The following is an 18,543-nucleotide window of genomic DNA, read 5'->3' as shown; positions in this document are numbered from 1 at the left end:
GGTTTGCAGCAGCTTATCAACGCTTTGAAAATGGTTCATTTTTCCCCATTCCAAGCTGTGGCAGCTTTGAGCAGGAGATTTTTGATACAGCTGGCAATTACCATCCACTCCAACCACATGGTGGATTCCAGACCTTATGTGTCTTAGGAACCCCTCAGTTCAGGGACAGCCAAGACCCTTGGATGCAGCTCTTCCCTCCATTTACATGGTTATTGACTATCATATATGAGAGGAGTATGCATGATGAGAGCAGACGTAGAGCAAGCTATTCCCTTGGAGTTTCCCAACTGAGAACTAATCCTGAGATGTGGTGGGTTGGACCTTGCAATGGAAATGAGATATGACTGGCAGTCTTCTTAAATAGAGAGGGACAATGAGTGACTATTTTGTCATAAATGAGAAGCAGACACTGGACACAGCAGTTTAGGGGTTGCTCGAGATAGAGGATTGGGGTCATTGGATACCACAGCAGGAAAAGTTTGTGTATCCTAATCAGATGTTGGTACTTTATGATGACACTTGATATGGTGGGATGGAGGAGAGTAGTTTTGAATGGGCCTTTTCACAACATGCTTCTAGTACTCGGCCTGTTTAGAGAGGAGGATCTAGAGGGTCAGGATTGATGGCATCCCAGCCACAAACAGGATATTGTAGGAGACAAGGTGTTTTACTGAGATTGACTTGGAGTTTTGTGCAGCATTTCTTGCGGCACTTTGTTAGCTAGAGGTCATCTTCCAACAGATTTTTTGGTGTGTAGGCGTCCTATGAAGTCTCAGGGACATTGCAATGTGGAGAAATCCTTGGTCAGAGCTCTGGCAATAAGCTCTTGAAGTGCTTTTCTCAAGTCTGGATAGAGACACATTTTTTGAGGAGTTTGTCTTCTTCAGGGCCAGCCTTAGTTTATGAGAATAATCCTGGCGGAGTACCAGAGCCTTGATGAGCCACTGCAGATTCCTCACAAACAAAGTGGCTCATTGGCGATGGGGACATGCTAGAGCAGTTAGTAGTCTAGACTAACTCAAGTATAGACAATTTTTTGAGCTGTTTGTCTTCTCCAGGGTCAGCCTTAGCTTATGAGAATAATCCTGGCAGAGTACCAGAGACTTGATGAGCCACTGCAGACTCCTCACAAACAAAGTGGCTCATTGGCCATGGGGACATGCTAGAGCAGTTAGTGAGTCTAGACTAGCTCAAGTACATTGAAGCCCTACCCAATTTCTTAAACATTCTAAATTACACTTTTGGCCTTAGGTATCTTAGTGTGCATGATTATGCCTTGTATGTATGTTCACCCAAGTGAGATCTCTAATATCCAGAACATATTTATGTGTCTTTGTTTCTTTTGTTCTACATTTCATACTGGGGGTTACCATGCTGCAGTGTGAAAAGCAGGCTGTGGTAAACCACATATGGAGGAACACCTTTTAAAGCTCCTGTTGATGCCAAGAGTCCCCCTGGAGCTGCTGCCAACAGTTTCAGAGGGAGTGGATAATGAATGGCCAGATCCCCACCAGAGTGGCATACAGAAAGGTTCTCCCTATTGAATGCTAGTTTCTCAGTGGGCCTTCCAAATGTGCCACCCTATGAGGCTTCCAATAAGCTCCCATACCTGTGATCGCAGAAGGCTCTGATGCCTACCGGCTGGACAATGCTTCCAAGCCCACCACTACACACTTGCCATCCTCAATGATGAAGATTGTGTCATGCATCTCTGGCTCATAGAGTCGGTGTTGTCCTGACTGACTGTGTGCCAGCAGAAAGCTCCCCACATAATACAATGGAGGCTGGGCTCTAAATGATAGAGCATCCTGCAGGCTCCTCCACACTGGCTACACTGCCTTACACAGCCACAAACAGTGCTTTGGGTTCTCCATGCATTGCTGTGAGCAATGCCGGCAAATCCTGTCTTGCTGCAGCTGTGCCAACCAGCTCCCTACTCCTGGACCCCCATGGCCACCAGCCAAAGGAAGTATGAGACCCTCCTTGACCACCAGCCATCGCAAAGGCATAGGAAGTATGAGACCCTTATCGACCGCCAGTTATCCCAAAGGGATTTGCAGAAAGTGCATGTGAAGGGGCTCAATGTTAAGATCTTCAAAGCACTTTTGCCAGCCTCTGATCTGTTTCAATTTAGGGTAAAACCTCTCGGATTCAAGTGAACATGTTTAAGATTTCTCAGCTGTGCAGGTTCAAGCACTTTTGAGCAGCATGCTAAGGGGACAAGGTAGCAATGCAAGCACACATGTAATTCTTCATTTTATGGGTTTTTACATAAATGGGCCAAATTTTCTACAATAATAATTATTGTTGACATGCTTGTTAAAATCATGCAGGAAGTGGAAGGAAGATTTTGTATAGCAGTATCTGGTGACTATGAAAAAAATCCACCTGGTCTACTTTTACGAAGGTTTGTGCTACAGCCTGAACCTGCTAATGTTGGCTGATTAAGATTATGAAATCATGATGAGTGGCTTTTGCAAATGTAGCATGAAATATTAGAGTCTTATGGTACAGTTGAAGGGTTTTCAAATAAAGTTTCCCAGATGTTTGCAAATATTATAAAATAAAAACCTGGTACTTTGAACTCAAAAGGTATTCTTGACACACAAAAATAGAAGCACAAATGGGTGTTTATGGGTGGAAAGGAATGGTCCTGTAAGCCAGGTTCAAGAATAAATTACACAGTTAAGATTGTGACTCCCAACATTCCAATACAGCAGGGTTAGGGGCTGTCTAAATATTGATACACTGCACAAGACAAGTACTTTGCTTCTATATGATCTAGCATTTGCTTCTAATACAATTTGTAATGTGAAAAAGTTGTGTTAACTCAGCTGGGTTGCTGATGACTGAGGTTTTGGGGACTACCTTGGTAATCATATATGTGTTTTGCATACTCATGCTATGCCTTTAAGTGTTTTGGTTGGGGTGGGTGGTTGCTTTAAGGGAATGGGAATCAGACTCACCTTCCAGCCCTAGAAGCAAACATGCTCAACCTTGAGCCCGAGGCCAACAACATATTGGGTCATGACCATATTCCAAGAGGTGGCATCCCATACAACCAGCCTATACCTGTGAAGAAGTTTGTGGAGTCACTGCTAGGGTTTGCTCTGAGGAAACACAGAGTGTACGACCAGGAGAGAAGCACAAGGAGACAAGCACAGACAGAAAGCAAAACTCAAAACCTAAACGCAAAACTCAAAACTCAAACACAAACAGAAATAGGGATAGAAAGAACACAACTTTGAAGTCAAAGACTGGTGACAGTCAAAGGCTGCAAATGCAGCCAATGAGGAGCCACCTGATGAAGATAAACTGCCGCTTGATGAGGACAGACTGATGCAAGCTGTGGAAGGCTGGCACAAAGCTGTGTATGCAGTCGCCAAGATGTGGAAGCTTCAAATGCAAACAGAAGAGGGTCAGAAATTGTCGCCAATACTGATGGAGGAGCAATAGATGTAGAGGAAGGTGTGGTAGCAGTCGATGGGGCTGGGCAGTCACATATGTGGGGGTCCATGGCTGAAATTTGCACTGAAGGGTGAGAAACCTGCACAAAAAGGGATGAGACTGAATGGGTGCAATGTGTCTATTTATAGATGAGGATGGACTCTCCCAAATTAGGGTTTCACTAAAATCTCTTGAACCACGCCCCGTTTTAGGGTTTTCATTAAATTAAGCTTGTTTTGGTGCTGTTTAAGTGGCTAATCAGCATGGAATACATTTCTTAGCTCAACACCAACTTAGTTTGCCCAAGGTGTCCCATCCAAAGAAGTTAGGGCATTAGACAAAAGATGCACGGTGGCTGCCAAGTGGCCTACCAAGACTATAGAGGCGATGGCTATCTTACTAAGGGAGTCCAAGTAGTCACCCCAAAGAGGATAGGACATCGGAGAAAGGGTGCTCAAGTGGCCTACCAAGCCCTACAAAGGTAGATGGAACTACGATGAACTTTGATTTTTAAAAAAAATTAGAGTGAGAGATGGTTTGTGGTCAATTGAGTAATAGTAGAAAATGGGAGAATGAGAAGGGATGGTTAGGTCCAACTCATCACAAAATAGGCAAGCTATCCATCCACTCGAGGATGTCGATGACAAGGGAATGGTGATGAAGTAAGGGCGGTGTGGTGTATAAACTGTTGGTGAAAAAATCTTAGGATCCATCTAGTGGTGCTCTGCACAATGAGTATGCTACATGCTTTGGAATGCCCATGCAGCATGGGTCACTTGGACAATGTCTCTCATGGGAAAATTGTTCACTTACCCAAGCACCCTAGTACAAAGATGATGAAATCATGCAATGCAAAGGGTGAAGGTACAATGTGGGGGGGGGGGGGGGAGGGGAAGGTTGATATTGAAGACAAATGCTGAAACTTGTAGAATACAAGGAATAGTAGGAACCCTCGGGATGGAAAGCCTCTATGTTGGTAGAAGAGCAAAACTCCTAGGAAGATGAAACCATGAAGGGAACGGTGCGCATCCCATATCTCTAGCCCAAGTAGGACTAGACAAACCTGCATGTTAGCCCTACACCTAGCCCTACACTGAAAACAAATTCTGCAAAAGAGAGCAAGATTTGCAATCACAGAGGTTAATAGTGAGATGCTAAAAAAAAACAAAACAAAACAAAAGTGGAAAATTAAGTGAATGAGTGCAATAATGCAAATGTGTATGGGTGTGTAAATGTAGCAAAAGACTTAAAAATGAAAGGGGAAATAAAAGACTCCTATTGTGTGACTCTATAGCCTAAAGTCCTAAGAGTGCAACAATGAGAAAAAGCTAAGAGGGTGGCCACCATTGCGTATGTCCACTAGCAGGTAGTTGCCAGGGAAACACTTGACGAGGTGGTGAAGTAGTCCTAGATAAAGGCAAATGTGATGTGGACGCATAAAGTACAATGGGATCAGTACTAGTAGACCAATCAGTCAACCCTCAAGAGTAGAGAAGAATGGCCGTTGGGGCCCGTATGCCACATATCCAGCAGCTACGGGGGCTGAAGGAGCAGATGGGGCAACGGCAGGAGATGTAACCCCATTAGATTGTGTGCGCATAGTAGTCTGTTGTGGTTTTCTAGGATGAAGACCTTGGGCCTTGGTACAACACTTTTAGTCCACATGGTTCGATCTAAGTGTGTGCAAAACCAAATTTTCTTAGGGATTTGCTTACAAGGAGTTGTGTTTCTTTGTTTTTGTTGAAGGAAGTGATGTCACTCTTGTTTTGGCTTGCCTTCGCATCTTGTGAGTTCTTGCCACTTTTGGTTTTCTCGCTTGAAGAAGACACAACCAACTCTCGCCCTTGTGAATGGACTTTTTGTAGACTTGATCATGCAACCTCGCATAATGCAAGAACTAACACTCAAACTCGTAGAAGGTGGGCAATCTAGATAGTGAGATAATGTGTTGGATAAAATGGAACTATTTGTCGGCCAACTTATTCAAGAAGAATCTGACCTGATCATCGTTTGACTTCGGAGAGCCAATAGTGGCAAACTCGGCTAGTAACCATTGATATACTTGACTTTCAGATCATCCCCTTAATGAAAGACTCCTGAAACTCAAAGTTGATGTTTATACACTGAGTATGATCTTTGGTCGCATATCGGTCGGTGAGATGACTCCAATGTTCCGATGCGAGAGGGAAGTGCTATTATTGAGAGTGAAACTCAGGAAGCAAACCTTGCATCATCTCGACATTGGCTGTGGCATTGCGAGCTCTCCATTGATGGATGTAATGCGGGTGGGCTAGGTGAGGGTCAAGCATAGGTTCAAGACCGACAACGAGGTCCCAAAGACCCTGAGACTCAAGCACTAGTAGCATATAGTTCGACCAAGTGGTGAAATTCGACCCATTGAAACGAGTCTTGTCTGTGAAGGCATTCTTGGCTGATGCAACAAGAGTGGTAGTGCTCGGATAAGGTGGATAGGGTGGGTATTATGGTGGAAAGGAGTACACTTGGGAATGGGTCCCAGAGTGCCCACTAGGCATACGGGAAGTGTGCACGACGGATCCAAATGTTTGCATGGGATGACTAGGCACGGGCATTGTCGGTGCATGAGTAACCCATGGTGGAGGGATAGGGACACGTGTAGCAGAGTATGGAAATCCTTGTGTGTGAGAGGTCATGGTGTGTGTGTAGCTGGGGGTAGTGAGGGGAATGCCCATCACAACCGTTCCAATGGGAAAAGATGTGCCTACATGAGGGAAGGTAGAGGGTAGTATGTTTGAGGGTGGCATTTCCTGTAATAAAGCCCCATAGTGCGGAGTGGCTTGTGGGAAAGGGTAGGTAGCAATGTTAAGAGGTTGGATGCTACCTAACGAGACATTGTGATGTAAAGTGGTAGGGAAATGTGAATATGGAAGAGAGAATGAGAATATGTTGGGAGCAGAGACAGAAGGTTCAACTCCCAGTGTGGTAGTGGCGGATGTGGAATGTAAGCCGAGGTTTTGCAATGAGTGTGCTATGGCTTCAAGAGATGAGGGTGGGATGGGAGGGAGAGAAGAAGAGTAATTGACTTGCTCAAATGAAACAGAAGATATAGGTATACCTGATGATGAATGTCTGCTTCTTGATTCCCCTCTATAAAAGATTTTCATACATTTGACCAGCTAGATCGTGTATATCAAAAGGCGAAAGAGGAGAGGGAGAGTGTTTGATTCCAACGACTCAAGGGTTGTACAAACTTGACACAAGGTCTGGCCAAGATGATGAAGATGGACCGCTAGTCATCCCAAATGTTTTTTTTTTTTTTTTTTTTGCAAGTAAAATGTGGCTGATTATATTACTAAAAAAAAACTGATTACAACATAGTCCTCATGTTCAACAGACTAGCTGGAGTTGATGCAAGGTCACCAGTACATCATGTATACAAGCCACTCAAGGCGGTCTAGGGAGGATGGGGGGAAGAAGCCATTGGGGGAGGGGGGGGTATATTGCCAGCTCGGGTTGCCTGCCTGCATTACGAAGAACAAACCCTGGCCGCCCCAAGTGCGCATGAAGTGACCTCGGAGTTCTTAACTCGCTGTGGACTCGCCCTGCACTTGATCCCATCGGCCGTGGAGGGAGTGGATGATGGAGGTCCAGAGCTCTGCTAAGGTTGCCTGTGCTGAAAGTCTCTCTCCGCCGAAAGCCTCTTGACACCGCACCTTCTAGATATGCCATCCAATATGACTCCCTATGATCTCCCATACCTCGGAGCGGTCTGCTGTGGACTCTAGTACCTGGTCGTTGGGGGTAGTCTCCAAACCGACCACTATGCATGACCCTGCCTCGATAATGAATATTGTGTCCTGCATCCCGGCCTCATACAGAAGGTGACGACCCTGGCTTACTGCCTGCCAACAGAAAGCTCCCCATGGGATACACGAGCTGCGCCTCCTATCGTGACCAAACGTAGTGCTTTGGGGTTTCTAGAGGCTGCTGTGTGCAACGCTTACAACCTTCCTCCTTCTGCATCTGGGCAAGCAAACTTCCCATCGCTAAGCCTCCATGTGCCACTAGCCATAAGAAATACAACACCCTCCTCGGTCTCCAGCTATCCCATAGGCGGCGCTAGAAGGTCCGTCGGAAGGGCTCTGTGATGCTATGCTCCACCCAGTGCCTTCTACGTGACGGCGCCCGGTCCATATCCTCCTGCATCAGTACATGTCTGCCAATCCTGGCACTGTACTCTAGGAACCTGGGTGGCTTCTTGGCGACCGCCGAGGCCGGCCATAGCCACTCTCCTGGATCCCACTCGAGCTCATCCAGTGGTTTGCCCTCCTAGATCCACATGTACCATTTCCTGAGGTCCTTTCAAAAAACATAGGGGTCCAGTCTCCGTATCTTCACCTGAAGGCCCACCACCCGAATCCTCCTCCATGAAAGGGCGGCAATGCCCTCATCCTGCTACCCTCTGGGAAGGGCCAGAGGTCCCCCCTCCTAAACGGCGAAGTAAGTCCCCTGCAGGGCACTACCCACTCTACCTGCCACCTGAAGGGGGATGCTTGCTGGTGAAAACCTATCTGCCGATGCCTCCGCGGGATCTATCGGCTCTTGTACCGAGGGAGCCAGCCACTCCGGAGGTATTGCTGTGTCTATCTCCCTTCTTCTCAACTCCACTCCTCTTTGGCAGCCTGATACTCATTGCAACACCTCCTCGTCCGCCAACCTGTACACCTCCCGCCATGTCCTGATGGTACGAGCGGGCAGGCCGGCCTCCCACCTAGCCCACTTCATGTAGGGGCGCTCACCTATGTGTCCCCCTTCCTGATCTTTGACCTGGGTGTTCCAGATCATCGGTTGACGGTCTATCTCCTCCTAGAAGCTTGGGGGACTTTAGATTAGGGCCTTACGGAGGCCCTGCCATATGCGGAGTAAGCTGTGAAGGAAAGGTGGTGATCTGGGCTGACGTGAAGATCCATCTGAGGGACGGCCTCCACTCACCGCCAAGCCTTGGTCTACAGTCCTAGAGGTCCTCTTGCAATAAGACCTTTTAGGTCTGTTCGCCTGGTGTGAGACCGCAGACAACCTGCTTGCCCATGAGGGCCATACTTTGATACTCTGGGTCTATAATCCCAAGTCCTCCCTCTAATCTATGTGGTATAATGGTCGCCCACGGCACCTGGGCCCTGGAGTCCCTGGAACCATCAGACCCTGACCAAAGGAAATTCCGCACCAGGCGGCGAAGCTGCAGTACGCACGATGAGGGGAAGCACCAACATGAGGCGATGTACCAGGCCGTCGCTAGGAGGACCTGGTTAACCACCAGGGCTCGTTCAGCTAGTGAGAGGCGGACGGTGCTTCAATAGGTCAGTTTCCTCCGAATAAAATTGAGGACAGGAAGAAATTGCTAGGAAGGGGTGATGTCGAGTCCCACCTGGAACCCCAGGTACCGGACGGTCTACCCTCTGCTCACCCATCTGAAACCCAGGTGGACGCCCCGCCCTCTGCTAGAGTCCGGGTCTGTGAGGAAACCAATTGACTTTCGCTAGTTGATCTTTGCTTCCGCTGCGAAGCAGAATACGTCAAGGGCCAGCCTCACTCTCTCCAGCATCATCTCATCGTCCTCTATGTAGAGGGCTGTATCATCTGCGTACTCTGAGTCTAACAACTCAGTCTCCTGTCTTACAAGAAGTCGTAGGCTGCGTAATCCGCTCACACGTGACCTGAGGAAGTGAGACATCGCCTCTGCGAAGAGTAGAAACAGGTATGGGGCCAAGGGGCAACCCTGTCGAACCGATCTCTCGAGCCGAAACTCCTTCCCCCTTTTCCGCCTATGAGAACCTTGCTGGTGGCCGATCTGTACAGGGTGGAGACCCCACTAATCCAAGCTTGGGGGAAACCCAACCTCGCCATGGTGTCCTCTAGGAAATCCCAGTCCACCCTATCATAGGCTTTCTCGAAATCCAAGAGTAGTACGGCCAACCTTTGCCCATTGTGTTGAGCCCACTCTGTTGCCTCAAAGAAGGTAAATACATTGTCTAGGATGCTCCTATCCTAGACAAAGCCTGTCTGAGTGTCATGGATGATATTTGGAAGTACGGGGCATAGTCGCCTACCAATCATCTTTGCCAGTGCCTTATAGACCACTGACAATAAGGTGATCGGTCTCCACTGGGAAAGCTCCATCTGGTCTCCCCCTTTGGGGAGAAGGCTGATAAGGCATGCTGAGAGACTTCTTGGCATCTGTCCTGAGGTGAAAATCTCCTGGAAGGCCATTAGTAGGGGGTCCTTCACCACTTCTCAGTAGGTAGCGAAGAAGGCCTTAGAGAGGCCATCCTCCCCCGTGCATTTCTGCCCATCCTGTGTATGGAAAGCCTCCTCTAGTTCCTTCTTTGTGAAGGGGGCTAGGAGGGAGCGTCCCATCTCCTCTGTGATGAGGGGCGGGATGTGATCCCATACCTGCTGTCTACATCTCTATCATCTAGCTGAAGCTGTCTCCTATTGGAAAAGGCGTGTGTAGTAGTCGGTGGCGATCTCCATCACCTCGTTTGGGCTAGATCGGGTCCTCCCATATTGATCCCGGAGGTTGCGTATCTGCTCTCTTGCGGTGTGAGGTTGGTGCACCTGGAAGAACTCTTTGCACATCGTGTCCCCCTTTCGCGCCGAGAAGGTTGGTGAGGTACGGAAAGAGAACTCCGAGCGCCTGTCCTCCAGGCCAGCAATGGCTGCCCGTGCGCGCACCTCCTGTGCGTGGAGGGTAGGGTCGCCTGCTGGCTCTTGCAATAATCTCTGTGTGGCTGCAATGTCCTGCCGGAGTGCGCTCTCCTGCTCCCAGCTCTGTTGCCTGGCCTGTATGGCTGCCTTTTGGCATATTCTGCTTGACTCTGCTAGGACCTCTGCAACCTCCTCTGCTATCGGGTCCTTCCTGCCCCACTCTCTGGTCCAAATTTGCTCTATCTGTCTCGTCACCTCCTCCCTCCTATAGATCGAGTCAAGGATCCAACAGGATCGTGTGTCTAGGGCGGATGCTGGGGGGTCAAGTGTCAGGAGAACCGGGCAGTGATTGGACAAAGTGGTACCTGCCAACTGCTCAATCAGACCTCCACGAGAGCCTCCTCTGTCTCCCATATAAAACCTGTCCAGCCACTCTAGTAGAACTCCACCTAGCTGCGTGTATCCCCAATAGAAGTCCAACGACCTCTCCCTCCTATGAAAGGCAAGGTCTCTCTAGGCATCGCGTGCTCCGACTGCCAGCAAAAAGGCCTCCCATGGCTCTTGCTTCTCCCCAGCCATGCCCTGGTAGTTACTGCCTCTGCCCTGATGGTCCTCCAGAGCCTCCAAATTGTTGAAGTCTCCTCCAAAGATCCAGGAATCTACCTTTGGGAGTCCATCTGCAATTTCCACTCTAAACCTGTTGCGTGCCGTAACCTTCGTAGGGGCATAGACATTGAGGACTCCAATGCACGAGTTTCCAATATCCAATCTGACCCATAGAACCCTCCTTGCCACCATCGTCCGGTGGTCTCGTACACAGGCGGTGAGACTTGGGCCAATAGAGGTGCATATGCCTCCACTCCTGCCGTGGGCACCTATGGCGTAGTCCTAGTAAGTGTGGGAGGTGCCTGGTAGCACCTTCCCTACGTGGGCGTGAGCTTGTGCTCCTGTAGAGGCAAGATGTTGATCCGTCCGGCCAGGGCAGGTTGCAGTTCCTGCCAAACAATCAACTTCTTGGAACCACGTGCCCCACTGTAGTGGAGGCTATTCACATTCCAGGATGCCACGTGAAAACTCATGGGGAAACCTGTGATTGACCGAACAGGCATCTATTCGGTGTGGAAGCTGCTAATGAGGAGGAGAAACTATGAGGCATGCAAGTATGCTTTTCCACCGGTCTGGACGGCGAACTCGTGTCCCCCATGGAGGCCCTCGGCCGGACCATAGGGGTGATAGATGCTCCAGGTGGTACTATCAATGTATCTTTCAGCCATGTTGAGAGTCGAGACTCGGTTCACTGGTAGAACCGGGCCTCTTGTGCTAGGGGCCACTCGATCACGTCCCTCAGAGGTCTCCACTGTGGAGGGGCTCGAAAGATAATGCTTAAGTGTGGGACCTCGGCACCAGCCCACCAGTTAATGTCCATCATGCACCCAGGCCACTACTGTGCAAACAATTCTAATCTTTCATCTCCTATCCATCGAGAGATGTGATCCTGTACCTGACTCTTCAACTTCTCTATCTGTGTGGTCGTCCACTCCTCTGAGTGAGAGGACTGAAGAAAAAAGGCGTAGTTTGGTCCATCCGGTGGTGCTAATAGATGGACCTTGCCCCTCCTTGACTTACGAACCACGAAGATCCCCACCTCTAGAGGTAGTGGGAACTCTTCGCGCTCAGCAACTCTCAGGTAGGACCATGGGACACTGCGGAAGAACTCCTGTGGCAACAGCTGTGCTTGTCTCGGGAAGGTGTGACGGGTGATAGGGGCGGATGAGCTGGTGGCTGTATAGGAGGCGGAGGACTGCTAGTGCCAGGAGGAAGTAGGTGTGTGTGGCTCATCTCGTCCTGTGAGAGGGTGGGGGGGTGGGACTGGGGGGGGGGACCACTTGAACCGGGTGTGGATCAGGGGGGGGGTGCTCAGTATGGAAAGTGGTGGGGGGGAAGAGGATCGAGGGATGGTGGGATGGATAGGGATGTATCGCAGGTGTATGGGGGGATTGGTGGCCTTGGAAAGGGGGGGTTGTGGGCCAGGGTCAGTGGGGGGGGGGGGGAGGCATGAGATGTAGAGGTGGGTGGGTGTGGGGCCTGTGGGAACTCAGGCGAGGCAGTTTGTGGCACAGGTTGTGGATGTGTGTGGCTGTAGTCCTGCCGTTTCCCTCTCTATCGTCTTTGTACTCGTGTGAAACCATCCGCATCCACTTGTGGGTTTGTCGGCGGAACAACCCTAGCACTGAAGCGCGTACACTCTGCTGCCTGGTGGCCAAAGTCATGGCAGTGCAGGCACTGCCCTGGCTGCCCAGTCACAATGACCTGCTGCCTAAAGGAGTGTCCACTTGCATCAATCTCTAGGAACTGTGGGATGTTCTTAACCTCTTTCATTGCCACCCGTACCTTGGGGACTCTTGCGACAGTCACTGTGTCCGCGAAGGACGCGGGAAGGACCATGCCGAAGAGCCATCCAGAGCCGTCCAAAGTCTTTCACCAACTGGCGATACTCTATCGCCAGGCCGGGAAAGAGAAGGGTGACCGGGTGTCGAAGAGACCTGTTGTGGAGTGGAAATGCCTCCACAGTGAAGCCACTGTACCAAGGGACCATGTATGTGACCCCCTTCGTGGACTCATAGGGTGAGCTGGCAAGTAGCTCACGAGCTGCGTCTGCCGAGCTTAGCCGAACCATGAAGTTCCCTTGGCCCATTAGAATCGCCTTCACGATCTCCGCTGTGCCGATGCACAGTGTGGAGTGAAGCTAGTCCCGAAGCTGGGCCTTGGCTGGGGAATATCCTACTACCTGACCACAAATCACTGTTTCCTTTAGCTCCAGCTTTTTAGCCCGGACGGCTAGGAGCTGCTCCTCAGAGAGGAGGACGCGCAAGGTGTTTGTCTGGGGGGCACTCGCTGAGTGCGCCGGCGTCTGCTGACCAGAGGTTTCCATTGCGCGTCCCTTTTGAAAAGCTATCGGTCACGTTGCGGTGCTGCTTGATGGGGAAAGTTGCTGTGGGTGGAGGGAGCAATTGGGGGGGGGGGGGTTTGCTATTTTGGCGGTGGGGGAGGTTTTGGACGCCGCGGATATCAGGTTAGGCTGGCAGCGGATGGGGAAGGTGTGTCCTAGGACGATGGGCGGGGCGGAGGGGCACGCTGCTAGTGGCGAGAATGGGCGGGTGCGAGCTGTTAGGGCAGGGGCGAGCAGTCGGGGATGGCACGTTAGAGGAAGCGGGCGGGAGGGGGCATAGGCCAGGTGGCGTACGAGTAGGCGGCTGCAAGGCGGGCGGCCGCAAGGCCAGGGGGAGGGTTGGCGAGAGGGGAGGGGAGGACTAGCGAAAGGGAGGTGGGGAAACGAGGAGGAGGTAGTGGCCGCACGGGGGAGTCAGTTGGGGGGGGGGGTTTTGGCACAGGCGGGGTGGGTGCGACAGGCCGGAAGCAAGGGGCGGACGCGATAGGTCGTAGGCAGGGGGCAGGTCCACTGGGCCGCAAGCGTGGGCCACAAGTGAGGCAACGGGCTGCAGGTAGGGGAGGCCGCTGGTGATGGCGACGGGGAGGGAACAAGTGGGGCGGGCACGATGGATCAGGCGGGGATGGCACGATGGATCAGTCGGGGGTGGGGTGGCTTACGTGATGCGACGGCCGTAGTCATCCCAAATGTTGTATTGCGTCCATGATTAGAAAGGTGGCTAGCCTCACCAACTGGTCCGGAAGGAGTAGCAAAGCTAGAAGAAGGGATGTGTTTTGGTCCATGCTTGTTGTGTAGGTACTCCTCAAACTCCTTCTCTGTGAGGTTAATGAAATCTTGAATATTTGGCATAGGTGTAAACATAGAGGGTGATAGTGAGGGTGAATGTGGAGTGTCATCTTCTTCACCAAGTCCATAATGTTGCTTCACTCACGCCTACGCTCACAGACGAGTGTCGGTGATCAGTAGGACACTGGGGCACTTTTTATTGTCGGTACGAGAGGTTCCCAAACTTATCCTCTTTTTTTGTATGTGCCTATGTTACACATTTACGGGCACTTATCATGTTCGGGTGTGAACACCCCTCACAACCCTAAGAACCCTAATGTTTTAAGGGTTGTACTTTGTACTTTCAGTTTACACTCTTTCAGTCTATTGCATTGGGTGTCGTGCTTCACTACTGCACTCTCAGCTGAGCTTTGATCCTCTCAACCTCTCACATTTGGTATCAAAGCTGAGCTGAGCTTTGCTTTGGTCTCAGCCTTTAGGAGTGCCCATGAGTTACCTTTCTAGAGGCTTGGAGCTTGATTTGCTCCGCCTTGAGCACCTGCAGAGTGCCGCCTTGTGGTGCTCTTCTTGGTGTCCGCCCGCCCACCCGTTAGCTCGCCAAGTACTTCACAGGGTAATAAGAAACAAGGGGGCACGCAAGCCAAGAAGGGTGAATGCCATTATTGCAAGAAGCCAAGCCACTCTATCAGTGATTCTAGAAAACGCATAGCCAAGGAGAAGAAAAAGGAGTCGGGGATGTATGTTTTTGATGCTCCTTTCATTGCTACCGAGTCAGCTGGCACTTGGTTTTTTGATAGTGGTGCACCCAGGCACATCGCATCTCGCAGGGATTTATTTGCTTCTGTTGGTGCAACTCGAGTTGGCAAGTCTGTACAGTGTGCCAACAATGCATCATACCTTGTTAGAGGTATTGGGGAGATTGTGCTTATAGCCATTGATGGCTCTATTCTCCGCTTATATGATGCTTTGTTTGTGCCAGGTATAAAGAAGAATTTGTTCTCTATTTCTTCTTTGGCATGTTGTGGATTGCAAGTCACCTTTGATAATGACAGATGCACGGTGAGAGATAAGTAACACATGACTTTGGTCTTGATTGGCACTTTATGTCATGGGCCATATGAATTGGATGCTCTTTTAGTTGATCAATCAGCGTACTTAGCGTCCACTCTTACTCCTGCTGAAACCAGCCTTCCTTCTCGGATAGGGTGGTTTAACCTGATTAAGCACTTAATTACAGCAATTAGCAAAGGAACATAAACTGAAATGCTCACTTTACCTTCATAAACTTGGATAGTAGACACCCTGTTGAAACTGGCGCCCCTTTCGGTATTTCTTTAATTTCAATTGCTGATGGATAAATTACAAGCCGAGATTTCATAATCTCCTTGGCTGATTCAAAAGCCCCTTGCTATTCCAATAATCAGCAAAGCATTCGGGCAAATTGCCCCTTGATTTTCACCCAAGACTTGCTCTAATGGAACCCCAACTGGTCAAATGCTGCCTCAAATTCACAATAGATGGGTTGGCATCTGAAATCCTCACAATTCCATGAATTTCCAGTTCTGATTTCAGTGTACAATGCCTTTGATTGATGGCACGGGTCCCAAGGTGGCTGCTAAACCCTAATTACTGCTGTAATTTAGGGTTTACAGCAGTAAACTCTCTGTTGTCCACCAAATTTGGCTGTACTCTGCTACCCATGGCTGAGAATTGCTGAGAATACTTGAGCATAGACTGGAGGAGATGAGAGAATGGTGTAGAAAGAGAGAAAATCAGCTGAAATGTATCTTCTGATTCATAGCTCTGATGACAAATTTGATGGCGCCAACAGCTTCAAAAGGGGGGCAAAACATCAGCTCGGCTCGGCTCGGCTGGCGAGCCCTCCTCTCCTACCGCCGCCTCTCTTGAGGCGGAAGAGAAAATCTACTGCCCCGTGTCCTGTCGCGACGTGCGATTAGTCGTCGTCACCTCTCAGAGCCAAATCTGATGACCTCCTCTCCCTCCACCAAGCTCCGAATGGCTGCCATTGAACTTCCACCACTCTCCAACAGCCTTCTTCCTAGTTGCATGGGAAAGTTTTGCCAAGTGGCAGCCTTCCTAATGCATTTTCAGCCATTAAATTAATTTTTCAGAATTAATTAATTTTGAAAATTAATTCGAGCCCTATTGACCAAAATTAAACATGCCCATCTAGAATGAAATTGGCTAGGCCATTTGCAACTTAGAGTGGTTCCCAACCTCTGTTGACCCTTAGACTAACATTAATTAATTAATTAATGCTAGTCCCTAGTATCACCATTGATACTTAATGGCCAAACAATTGTCCTAGGGTCCAACTTGGTACCAACTGACCACCAAAACCCAGTTGGCATAACTTAATACAACTTTTGCCTTTAACACCCACTGCATTCTCGGGGTCCTTGGCCCGTTTCCATGAAATAACTGCCAGGTGCATCACATGTACTAAACAACCTTGCACATTTGATTAGTAACTTAATCAAATGTTACTAGCAAGATTAAAGTAACTCAAAATTTCACGTCCCCGTGACACCTACTATGTTACAAGCGGAGTTATGGCATGCTCACATGGGGCATGTGAACTATGGTAGCTTGATGTTCTTATAGCGTACATAGATGCTAGATGGATTACCTCTTTTGGAGAGACCTCCTGAGCACTAATGCGAAGGATGTATTTTGGGAAAAATGCATCGGTTTTCGTTTCCCTGTGATGTTGCTTTTAGAGCCACGACTAAGTTACAGTTAGTGTACTCAGATGTATGTGGCCCTATGCAGACAACGTCATTGGGTGGATGTTACTATTTTGTGACTTTTATTGATGACTTTACTCGCTTTTGGTGGGTCTATTCTTTAGTGAAAAAGGCAGAAGTGTATGATGCATTTCTGGCTTTTGTAGCACTTGTTGAGAACCAATTTGGCTGTAAAATAAAGACTCTCCGTTCGGACTAAGGGGGGGGAATATATATCCTCTATGTTGAATTCTTTTTTGAAGCAGAAGGGTATTGTTCATCAGTTGACTAGTGCTTATACTCCATTGTAGAATGGGGTTGCAGAGTGGAAGAATTGGTTGCTCATGGAGATGGCTAGATGTATGCTAAAAGCAAAGAGCTTGCCATAGTTTTTGGATGGAAGCCGTTATGTGTGCTTGCCATGTTTTGAACAGATGCTCCACCAAAGCATTACAGAATGTTACGCCTTTTGAGGCTTGGAACAGCCGGAAACCTATTGTTGGGCACTTTCGTACCTTTGGGTGTCTTGCATATGCACACATTCCCTAGGTACTTAGAAAAAAATTGGATAACAATGCTATCAAATGAATTTTTGTGGGATATCGTAGCGAGAGAAACAACTACAGACTCTATGATCGTGTCTCTAAAAAGGTATTTGTCAGTAGGGATGTACTCTTTGATGAAAAATCAGAATTATCCCTTGCTGGTTTCGACACATATCAGGCTGCCCGTGATGTATTTGAAGGGCTGCTGCCCATTACATTTGGTGATTCAGCTAGAGTTTCAGCAAACAAGTGAACTTAATGTTCAGCTACCTGCTCCATTGGAAAATGCAGAAAATTAGCCATTGGCTGATCTGAATACTCATTAATGTGCTGAATCTGAAATTCAGCAAGAGCTTGTGCACAGTCAGGAGGCAAGACAAATGCCTAGATGGTATTTACAGACTATGAAAGATAGTCATTTGGATGCACCCATGGCTGGTCGTACTAGAAGATAAGCTCGTATGCATGATATTGGACATACCATAGAGTTTGTTATGACAATAAGTACAGTTGATGATGAGGATCCTGAATGTTTTAAGGATGCACAACATAATGTGCATTGGATGGCAGTGATGCAAGCTGAATTTGATTCTATCATTAAGAATCAAACATGGAAACTAGTGTATTTGCCCATTGGGAAGGAAAGCCATTGGAACAAAATGGGTCTACAAGCTGAAAGGGAATGCAGATGGATCCATTCAAAAATATAAGGGAAGGCTTGTAGCTAAGGGCAATGCACAGAAGAAAGGCATTGACTATGAGGAGACATTTGCTCCTATCTCCCAAGTGACTACCATCAGGTCTATGGTTGCTTTGGCTGCCCATTATGGATGGACTGTGCATCAATTAGGTATTAAAATTGCATTTTTACATGGGGAACTTATGAAGAAGTATATCTATAGCAGTCCATTGGTTTTGCAGTTGAGGGATCCGAACACTTGGTTTGTAAGCTGAAAAAGTCTTTATATGGCTTGAAACAAGCTCCTAGATCTTGGTATGCAAAGATTGATGCCTTTTTACTCAACCAAGGGATTATAAACAGCTCATCTGAGTCTACCCTTTACGTATGTAAAGAGAGGGAATCCATGCTGATCATTTGTCTATATGTTGTTGACCTTTTGCTTACAGGGATACATGCTGATCAGACTTCAGCATTTAAACAAAATTTGTAGCAAACTTTTGAGATGTCAGTCTTGGATTCTTTGCATTATTGCTTGGGCATTCAGTTCATACATGATGCTAGAGGTATTGATTTATCACAGACAAGATACATTGGTAAACTCCTTGAGAGGTTTGGCTTAGAGGATTGCAAGCCAGTCTGTACACCAATGGAACCTGGACTAAAGCTGTCATTACATGATGACAGTGATTTGTTTGATATACA

At 48.5% G+C, this 18,543-nt stretch overlaps 1 protein-coding gene across 4 annotated transcripts in view; it reads left to right on the top strand.

Moving 5' to 3' along the window:
* Positions 1-18,543, top strand: part of LOC148038137 (DNA mismatch repair protein MutS, type 2) — a 222,424-nt gene that overhangs the window by 39,261 nt on the left and 164,620 nt on the right. For all 4 annotated transcript variants that reach the window (XM_087669379.1, XM_087669388.1, XM_087669396.1 and 1 more), the window contains exons 6-7: positions 2,188-2,244; positions 2,334-2,407. In XM_087669379.1, the coding sequence (XP_087525505.1) occupies positions 2,188-2,244; positions 2,334-2,407 (131 nt within the window). The remainder of the gene's footprint in view (positions 1-2,187; positions 2,245-2,333; positions 2,408-18,543) is intronic.

This window comes from Lygodium microphyllum, chromosome 3 (genome assembly GCF_053477565.2).
Source record: "Lygodium microphyllum isolate KBCC chromosome 3, Lygodium_microphyllum_v1.1.10, whole genome shotgun sequence".
Classification (NCBI taxonomy): Eukaryota; Viridiplantae; Streptophyta; class Polypodiopsida; order Schizaeales; family Lygodiaceae; genus Lygodium; species Lygodium microphyllum.
Note: the sequence above shows the minus strand (reverse complement) of the source record. Positions and strands in the feature narration are given on the sequence as shown.